The 10,810-nt window shown below is 36.9% G+C and overlaps 1 protein-coding gene across 1 annotated transcript; it reads left to right on the top strand.

The window, feature by feature from the left end:
• The first annotated feature begins 307 nt into the window (after nucleotides 1-307).
• On the top strand, nucleotides 308-8,696 carry pafah1b2.L (platelet activating factor acetylhydrolase 1b catalytic subunit 2 L homeolog). The gene is given in 6 exon segments (NM_001095099.1): nucleotides 308-358; nucleotides 1,708-1,821; nucleotides 2,268-2,357; nucleotides 3,155-3,271; nucleotides 4,210-4,332; nucleotides 5,411-8,696. Coding segments are annotated over 5 exon segments (690 nt in total). The 5' UTR covers nucleotides 308-358; nucleotides 1,708-1,740; the 3' UTR covers nucleotides 5,690-8,696.
• Nucleotides 8,697-10,810: the final 2,114 nt, after the last annotated feature.

Here is a 10,810-nt window from a genome sequence, read left to right as displayed (position 1 = left end):
TGAGTTCCCTGGCACGCACAAGACCGAACTCTAAGCAGAAAATTTAAACTACTTCTAAGAAAAATTGGGAGCTGAGGTGGCAGAAAGAATTATGGGAAACCATCGCCGTTTCCCGCCTTTTTTATTCACTAATAGAAGTAGAAGGTGGGAGCAGAATGAAAACAAATGTGCCTTCCTGGTATCTTCTGAATGTGTAAAAGCAGAGTTACTGCAGGCATGTCACTCCCACAAGGCGGCGACATGTTGCGTCACTGCGCTTGCGTGCAGTCGTGACGCCAGTCTCGCGTGATGAGACTTGCAGCGTTGGGATTTTCTGTAAGACAGGAGGAGGCTTGGAGCCTACAGTTCTGCGGGTGGTGTAAGTAGCGATCCGGGACTGCGGGCTGTGATAGGAAAATCGTGACTGTTGGGCTGTGTTAGGAGAAGTGGGACTGTCGTGCAGTATGAATGCTAATGGGAATGTAGGGGGAAAGAAGATGCAGGCACCATATCAAACGCGCTACCTCCCAAAATCATCAGCTCAGTGACAGCTGCCCCCCCCCTCTTAAAATCCCAAACCCACCAGGCCCTGGACCACTGCCCCCACTTGTGGCAGCCCTGGATATATGAGAACATATGCAGAAAAAAATATATATATATGTGTATGTATATATGTATGTGTGTATATGTATGTATATATATATATATATATATATATATATATATATATATATATATATATATAAAATCTACAGTCTGGTCATTTCTCTATGGGACCAGACTGTAAATTATATCCTTATAAACGGCGTGTTCTTACGTCAGAACATGTCGTTTATAACGGGTCCCAGGCCGCCGAATTTGACACTGCCGTGTTCAAATTGAACGCTGGCGCGCCCGCATTGGGTGCCTGATTTGGACACCGGCGACCAGAACTGGACGCCAACCCCACCCCCTCCCAACATTTCACACAAAATGTAGATTATCATGCATAATGTACCCCCTACTGAATTTTATAAAGATATTAGAAGTCACCTCTGAGTAATGTGACCTGTATAAAAGCACTCTGCCTTCGGCCTCGTGCTTTTATATGGTCACATAACTCCTCTGTGACATAAGATCTTTATAAATTACAGTAGGGGGTACATTATCCACTATATATTTATACATTTTTATATATATATATATATATATATATATAATACACGAAAGCCATGAATATCTTGTAAATGATATCATCATCATCATCATTTATTTATATAGCGCTGTTAAGATACGCAGTGCTTTCCTTATAAATGGTGAGTTCTGATGTTATCAGTTATAAACGGTGAGTTCTGATGTCATTTCTGTCACATGACTCACTGAAACTTGTGTATTATAATAAATAAAGTACCCCCAGTTGCAAAATATGAAGATATTAGAAGTTACCTCAGAGTTCCATGCCCTGTATATAAACACTCGTCAATTAGTAACCTTGTTTATTTATTTGTGTGGACAAAAAACAACACAAAGACAGAACTGACATAGATGTCCCTACCAGTAGCTGGCTTATGTGTCGAAGTGGAACCATGTGCCTTGTCTTAAAATTAATGCTTTGATAGCAGTTTGATAACCCTAGCTGTCCATTTTCCCGAGGACCTTACCATGTTGCAATCCTAGGAGAACTATTTACACAATAACTTGTTGAAATACCTATGTGGTAGGCTTATCATCAACTTTTATTTTATTTAGGTATTCCTTTCTTATAGACTTACTGGCTACAGAATGAGTCAAGGGGACACAAACTTTGCAGCTGTCCCTCTTGCTGCAGAGGACTTACAGGGAGATGACCGCTGGCTGTCACAGGTGAGAACTACTCAAAGAATAAATAAATACAGTCTCCTCCTCCTCTTATCTTTTCCTAGGTTACATAGAAGTGGGCTTTATTTTTATAACTGCAATATGTAACATTAGGTCCAGTACTAAACGCCATACACAACACCTGTTTTATTTTGTGGAATCTTGAATTTCACATGACTTATTAGGAAACTTTAAATTGTTTACTATATTGTTTGCCTTATGATTTTAATCACCAAGATATAGGAGCAGGTACTGTATTGTAAATAGGCAAATTGGAATGTTATTATTGTTTAACCTTTTGCCTACAATAGTAATATATAGCTGAAAAGCTTTGTTAGCATTTTCAGCATTCATTTGTGAATGCACTTTTGTTCCTACAAGGTTTTGTTTTGTGTTTTAAAAACAATTAAAAACAATACACACATCAATTCTGATTGTATTTTCTCCTACAGCACAACAGATTTGTCCTGGACTGCAAGGATAAGGAGCCAGATGTTCTGTTTGTAGGTGACTCTCTGGTGCAGCTATTGCAGCAATATGAGGTAAGGCTTTTTGAGAATTGTGGTGACTTTTGAACTATTTGTCTTCCTTTTCGTTTCTCTACAGGCTGAAATTTAAAATGCTTTATCTTTGCTGAAATCATATTTGATACAACTTAGTTTTTCATCTCCCAGTTTTGTCAGTCAAGCAAAGTTATACACACATAAATACATGCACACATGAGACCAGATAACACTTTAAATAGTGAGTTGGCAAGTTCATAAACAAAATGTTAAATACACAATTAAAAAATACCTTTACAACCACCCTTTACTCTGTACTTTATCCAAATCTCTGGGCATACTGGATATTATATTTCTTAATTAATATGTAATGGATGTGCAATCTTCTGGCTTTATATGTAAGATTTGTTGGTCCTACCTACATTAATTACTTTGTCTTGGGTATTAGCATGACATAAGCCTTATTGCAATCACTAGGTACAGAGATGAACCGTGAAGTTTACTGAAGTTTAATAAATTGTGCGTACGAATATGCATCCTTTGTGAATAGGGCTAAGAGCCAACATCAAAGGACTAATTTATGAACACAAATGTAGTTAAAAAAACTTTGGCAAACTCCTTGTTTCCATGCACTGGTTTTATTATGAAGTAATCACTTAGCATTCATATATCGATGAAATAATTTGTTTTTTTAAAATCAAACATATTCAGCTTTATATTTAGTCTATTAATATATTGATGCATCCATATTAAGTTGTCAAATCTATTGTGTTTACTTCACTTGTGATATTAGAGAGCTTGCGTTGGGTTATACTTCATAACTATGTTATTTTTAGATCTGGAGGGAGCTTTTTTTGCCACTCCATGCATTGAATTTCGGTATTGGAGGAGACACAACCCGGCATGTCTTGTGGAGGCTTCAGAATGGTGAACTAGAGAATATCCGGCCAAAGGTAGTGAATGTAGTGTAAACGAATGCATGCTGTTAATAATGTAACATCTTTGTCATGTCAGCATCTTTAAATAAGAACTAAACCCTAGCCCATTTTCACCCCCCCCCCATTCCACTGCCCCCATTCAAGTCCCCTACTTGCAACCTACCGTTAGGTGTAATGTTTCTTAAAGGGATTGTTCACCTTCAAAAAACTAGTTGGTTTCAGATAGATCACCAGAAATTACGACTTTTTCCAATTACTTTCTATTTTCTATTTGTGACCATTTTTCTAATATTGAAGTGTAAAGTGTCATTTTTCACCTTCTAAAGCAGCACAGGGGGGTCCCCCTAAAACTGTTCGAAATTGATACATTTACTTGATACATTTCTTACCTTTGTCCCTGCTGAGCAGAATCCCTGGTTTTCATTACAGGCAGCTTTTAGAACTGATACAATAGTTGCTAATACTCCAGAGATGCTGCTGAGAATCGACTAAATGTTGCAGAATTGTAACAGTTTAGAGTGCATCAGACTCAAACACCAGAGATATGAACATTCATCTTTAAACTTAGATTTTGGAAAAATAGTGAAAAATAAATAATGGACATTAATTGAAATAAGTCTTTATTTCTGGGGAACAATCTGAAAACAACTGAACTGAAAAAATAGTTTGGAAGGTGAACAACCCCTTTAAAGCTAACCCGCATATTTTTGGTGTCTGTTTTATATCAAAAAAAACATTCCTTGAATTCTATTCCACCTATTCCTAATGGTTTTACAAATGGCTTTACCTAGTTTAAAGCATTAATGCTATACAGAAATCTTTGTCATACTGTAGACTTTTTTTCTAAATGTGTTTTACTACACAGTCCAAGCTAATTTTTTTGCTGTATTTTGAGATACAGTGCCCTAATAATTTCTGCTGATTTGTGTTCTCATAATTTCCAACATCCACAGGTCATTGTTTTATGGGTTGGGACCAATAATCATGAGAACTCAGCTGACGAAGTGGCTGGAGGAGTGGAGGCCATTATAAAACTCATTAACACACTGCAGCCACAAGCCAAGATTATTGTCATGGTAAGCAGGTTATTGGAAAGGAAAGGGGGGACAGCGCTGGAAGATCATATGGATCATCAGAATAATGGCTGACATAGCATTTCATGACCTAATTTTTCCAAGGAAACAAACATGGTGGCAGGATGCAAATAACTTAAACGGCGTCCCATTATAGATGATTAAGGTGCTTATGGCACTTTCATAAATCCATCATTTATTCCTGTTATTGATGTTGAGAAAACAAGGTGTGGGTAATTTGTTTTATATGATATGATGTCCTGTGTCTGTTTTAACCTTGTGCAGGGCCAACTCGGGCTGGAATTTTGTTTGTGTATATATTTTGCTTGTATGATTTCTGTGTTTGAGAATGTCTGGCCTGTCCAAGGGACCAACAGTTCCATGTATCAGCACATAAAGAAGCAGACTTATAAAAACTGTGGAATTATCTCATGGTATAAATTGTTACAAACTCAGCTGAAAAATGCATTGCATTATACTTTTCTAAAAAAGAGAAGTGAAGCATAATATAGGATGGAATAAATATTATTTGAAGACACCCCTTCCGTTATTGCAACTATTAAATATAAATAGAGTATAGGACAGCGATTGTCAAACTTTTCAGCTCAAGTCCCCCTTGAACCAACCTTTGGTCTGGGCCCCACTTTGCTAAAGATTACCCATAATTTCAAGAATATCTACAACTTTATAAATTCTTGACCTACATTTCTAAAGGGCACATTTACTATTGGTCGAATATCGAGGGTTAATCATTGAATGAATTATTGTCATGGTAAGCAGGTTATTGGAAAGGAAAGGGGGGACAGCGCTGGAAGATCATATGGATCATCAGAATAATGGCTGACATAGCATTTCATGACCTAATTTTTCCAAGGAAACAAACATGGTGGCAGGATGCAAATAACTTAAACGGCGTCCCATTATAGATGATTAAGGTGCTTATGGCACTTTCATAAATCCATCATTTATTCCTGTTATTGATGTTGAGAAAACAAGGTGTGGGTTATCGTCATAAGGTTTAGACTATTCTAGTTATACAGTAATGTTTCTTTCATATATCTTTGGGAACTCTTTTTCACAGGCTTTGCTACCACGTGGAGAGAAGCCAAACCCACTACGTGAGAAGAATGCTCGTGTGAATCAGATCATACGCTCATGGTTGCCTCGTTTGCCAGGAGTACAGCTTTTAGATGTGGACAATGGCTTTGTGCACTCGGATGGCAGCATCTCCCGGCATGACATGTTTGATTTCCTCCATCTAACTGCAGCCGGGTATGCAAAGGTCTGCAGACCACTCCATGAACTAATCATGCAGCTTCTCGAGGAAACCCCAGAGGAAAAGCTGGTCACCTTGGCCTGACCCCCTGCTTTATCTTCTTCTTCGTTGTCAGTTTTACATCATTGGCTGCCCCTCATGCTAAATTCAACTGCATCAGCTGTATATTGATTTGTGCAGTGTGTATACACAAGACTTTCATTCACCCGTTACACATCTTCCTGTAAATCCCCTTTAATGTCTATCTTTGCTAATGGCAGTACAAAGGATGTCCCCTCTGTAGACCCTGATGTGTAATGTGGAGTCCAGGTTTCACAGAAGAGGCAACAACATGATAATTTATTGATAATGAAGGGTATTGTGTAAAACCAACAAAGTTTGTGGTTTACCATGCCAGAGTAAACAGTCATAAAACCAGTAGAAAGGCATGTAAAATAATTATATTATAGATTCTCTAAAATTGTTTACATTATGAGATCACTAAAGCATCTGCCAGTCTTACTTTTTTAACAGTGAGACTGTCAAATGCATCTCTGACTATTAAACAGGGTTGATTTTTGTTTTTGCAAGCACTGAGTAGATAATGGTGTGCGTGTATTTGACTTCTGTGCTTCTTAAAACACACTGGCATAAAAAGGGTTACACATAAACATTCTACTTTAATATGGAAATAGGCAGCCCTTTTTATGCCAGAATAGTTCTGCCACATGGCAAACCCTTGTAATTTGTTTTATATGATATGATGTCCTGTGTCTGTTTTAACCTTGTGCAGGGCCAACTCGGGCTGGAATTTTGTTTGTGTATATATTTTGCTTGTATGATTTCTGTGTTTGAGAATGTCTGGCCTGTCCAAGGGACCAACAGTTCCATGTATCAGCACATAAAGAAGCAGACTTATAAAAACTGTGGAATTATCTCATGGTATAGATTGTTACAAACTCAGCTGAAAAATGCATTGCATTATACTTTTCTAAAAAAGAGAAGTGAAGCATAATATAGGATGGAATAAATATTATTTGAAGACACCCCTTCCGTTATTGCAACTATTAAATATAAATAGAGTATAGGACAGCGATTGTCAAACTTTTCAGCTCAAGTCCCCCTTGAACCAACCTTTGGTCTGGGCCCCACTTTGCTAAAGATTACCCATAATTTCAAGAATATCTACAACTTTATAAATTCTTGACCTACATTTCTAAAGGGCACATTTACTATTGGTCGAATATCGAGGGTTAATTAACATTCGACCGTCAAAGTAAAATCCTTCGAATATTGAAGTCGAAGAATTTACCGCATTTAGTACGATCGAAGGAAAAATCGTTAGATTAAATCCTTTGTATCGAACGATTTGAAGGATTTTAATCCATCGATCAAACGATTTTCCTTCAATCCCAAATTGGTAGGAAAGCCTATGGGGACCTTCCCCATAGGCTAACATTAGTGCTTGGTAGGTTTTAGGTGGCGAAGTAGGTGATTGAAGTTTTTTTAAAGAGAAAGTACTTCGGCTATCGAATGGTCGAATAGTCAAATGATTTTTAGTTCGAATCGTTCGATTCTAAGTCGTGGTCGAAGTAGCCAAATAAATACTTCCAAATTCGAAGTATTTTTTATTCTATTCCTTCATTCGAGCTAAGTAAAAAAAAAAAGTAGGCTCTTGCCCGTCTATGAGAAAATGAGCATTCTCCGTAAGTCTTACCCTAACTGCCATCCAGGCTGAGCCCTCCAGAGGAAGCGGCTCAACAGATTGGGAACGGGCACATGTATTTATAAAGTCACTTATGTTTGAATGCAAGCTTTCTTTTTGACACATAATTGAATTGTGGCTGAATATTCTAAATTTAGCCGTCAGTTTGGGAGATTTTTGCGTAATTGTTTGTCCCTTAGCTACTTACTGTGGGACTGAACATCCTGCGGTCCAAATGATGACAGGTGCTCTGGACTGAAAATGCAGTAAGCTGATCATTCCAAGTGATTTTGTGCAGAGCTTTTGTCAACCAACTGAAAATGATTGGTTGCACCCCCTTCCATTTGCTGTCTTCTTAGTCAAGACTGTAGTTCAATTGTTTGGAATAAAGACTAACATTTTGACCAGCTTTAGGAAGCAGCATTATTCTCGGCTGGTTTCTGGCGGTTAACAAAATTTAGTCTACATAAAAGGAATGTAGACACTATGGTTGATACTAAGAAAAATCAGTGGTGTAAATTGGCCAGCATGCATATATGGGCATTTTTGAATAAAGTATTTAACTAGGTTCTACTCTATATGGAAACCTCTGTAATTGTTAAAGGGGTGCTCCATCTAAAAACTTTTTTGTAGAAAATGTAATTCTAAGCAACTTTCCAATATACATTAATTACACAATATCAATGGTTTCAATGTTATATATCCATGTAATTTGCTGTTAAAGGCGATGTAGGTCTGATTGTACTTCTGGCTGAAACAATGTTTCAAACCAGACCTGGAGGTGAACTGACCTTGTAACCATTGTTCCTGGAGGCAAAGCCAGAGAATAGGATGGGTTAAACAAATATGTTTTTTATTTGCAGTTTCATTTACAAATATGTATTGGAAAGTTGTTTAGAATTGCATTTCTTTATTTAAAAATAAACAAACAGTTTTTGGTTAAAATATGCCTTTAATGAAGTTAGCATCTGTGTTCCCTTACAAATACTTTGTATTTTTAAACAATATATAAAAAAGCAAACATATAGGGCAGCAAATGTATCCGTACATTTTTTTAAGTTGCGTAGGCATGTTGCCCTTTAACACCAAATACACTACCTGGCTTGAATATCCTATGGCAGCACAGTTCTCTTATTAGCATCATGCCATTGTGTTCTTAATGAAATTAAAATGTGACTACTGCTAAGGCATCTTTCTTCAAAAGGGACACGGTTTGTAATTAGAATTTGGGGAGGATGGGTTTCCTGTACTGTTTGAATTCATCTATCTGTGTTTTTGCTCTGTATAGCTTACAGTCTTCTTTTATCCCTGAGCTTTCATTTCTGTGTATGGCCTATGAAATGATCCACCCTCTATTATTGTGACAGATGTGTATGGAGCGGCATTATAAATTCGTATTTGAATGTTGCTAGTGTCTACTTTTTCTGACTCCAGGGGTGAGAATTAGGCTCATCTGAGGGGTTCTATTTACTTTGATCATTCAGTTCTAAAAAAAAGTGTGAATCATTTCACCACCAAGCCATTAGAGATAATACGCAATATCTAAAAAACTTTGACAAGGCTACCCAGTCAGTTTTAAAAGATATATACAATAGACCAGTGTTTTACATGTTTTTATTAAAATCCATTAAAATAAAATCTTTTAAAGTAGCCCTTAGCTTACTGATATATTTTATACAGTAGAACCCATATTTTATGTTTTTTAGGGGACCAGAAAAAATGGTGTAAAATCCAGGAAAACGTATTATGCATAATATATAAGTGGGACCACAAAGCAACAATGTAAAATGAGGGAAAACTTGAAATCGGGGGATGTAAAATTGAGGTTCCATTGTATTACTGTTAAAGAGGTAGTTCACTTTCTTTTCAATTTTTTTTCATTTGCTTTTTCCAACGTATTTAAGCAGACCATGAATGATAGCATTATCTTCATAAATATGTATGGTCTTTGAAAGAAAGTAAAGGAAGAAGAAAGTGTGGCCCATTTACCACAGAGCGGTGGGGCTGAAAGAGAAGAGGTAGTTTACTTTAAATCAACTTTTAAGTAGACAGTGATATTCTGAGGCAATGTGCAGTTGCTTTTTATTGATTTAGGGGCAGATTTATCAAGGTTCGAAGTGAATTTGAGGGAATTTTCGAAGTTAAAAAATTTGAAATTCGAAGTAAGTTTTTAGATACTTCGACCATCAAAAAGGATACTACAACTTTGAATTTACTTCAAATTCGAAGTAAAAATCGTTAGAATATTCGATAATCAAAGTACTTTCTCTTCAAAAAAATTCGACTTCAATACTTCGCTAAATTAAACCTGCCGAAGTGCTATGTTAGCCTATGGGGACCTTCTACAACCATTTTCTAAGTTTTTACACATCGAAGTAAAATTGTTCCATCGTACGCTAAAATTGTTCGATTTTACTTTGATCGTTCGATGGCCAAATTCGGTGAAAAATACTTCGACTTCGATATTTGAATTTGAAGTATTTTTATTTGGTGGTCGAATTTCGAAGTATTTTACACTTCGAAATTCGACCCTTGATAAATCTGCCCCTATATTATCTAGATTTTGTTGCAGAAGCTCGGCATTTTAGCAGCTATTAGGGTCCAGTTTATCCCAGTAACATAGCAGTGTGAGACCAAAGATAATTAGAAGAGGGCCTGAAAAGGAATATATGTAATAAAAAGTAACCATGACATTAATTGTAATATCACATTTTAAGAAAGTCAGAAATTCAAACAATACAAAATGAAGACCAACTGAAAAGTTGCTAGGACATTTTATCACATTTTGTTCTAAGAGCAGCTGCTAAGAAAGGGAGCCCCCTAAAAAGATGTATTAGATCTGCCTGTCAATCAAAATCTGATCAAACCTCTGCTTGAAGAGAACATGATGAGTGATTGATACTGAATAGTAACTTGATTATTTTTAAATGGCACAGCATTTTAAGTGATTATATTTAGAAAGTGCCTTAGGGCAAGGCCAGACGTGGCGTTTTTAAAAAAGAACAGCCAGGCGTAAATACGCCACTGAAACCACATGCGACCGTCAACATGCGTTTTTCAGCACGTAGGTTTCTTTTTTCCCAACATGCACTTCTCATTGTTGTCATTGAGAATTTGGACGCCATATTTAAAATACGCTGCATATTTACGCAAAGTGTGGTTTCAAACGTGCATATCCCATAGAGTCTATTGATTTGGTAGTTTTGTGACGTATTGGCATTTCTGCTAAAAAAAACGCCAATACTGGCGTCCTGTGGCGGATTTCAGCTTGCAAGCGCCCTGTGTGAATTGCCATAGTGCCTTTTCCATTAGTTTCAGTGGTAGTGCAGTTTATGCGCATTTACGCCTGCCTGTTCTTTTTTAATAACGCCACGTAAAAACACCACGTCTGGCCTTGCCCTTATTTCAGTGAGATGAAGCTTTTTTTACATTTTCATTTTTGAGATCGATCTAGTGTGGTAAATTGGTGCCTTTTCTGTCGCCCAAATGAAATGAAGTGGGAAAGGGTCATTTTGTAGTTG

Source organism: Xenopus laevis, chromosome 7L, assembly GCF_017654675.1.
Source record: "Xenopus laevis strain J_2021 chromosome 7L, Xenopus_laevis_v10.1, whole genome shotgun sequence".
In the NCBI taxonomy this organism is placed as follows: domain Eukaryota; kingdom Metazoa; phylum Chordata; class Amphibia; order Anura; family Pipidae; genus Xenopus; species Xenopus laevis.
The sequence above is the reverse complement of the archived record's forward strand: the minus strand, read 5'-3'. Positions and strand labels throughout refer to the sequence as shown.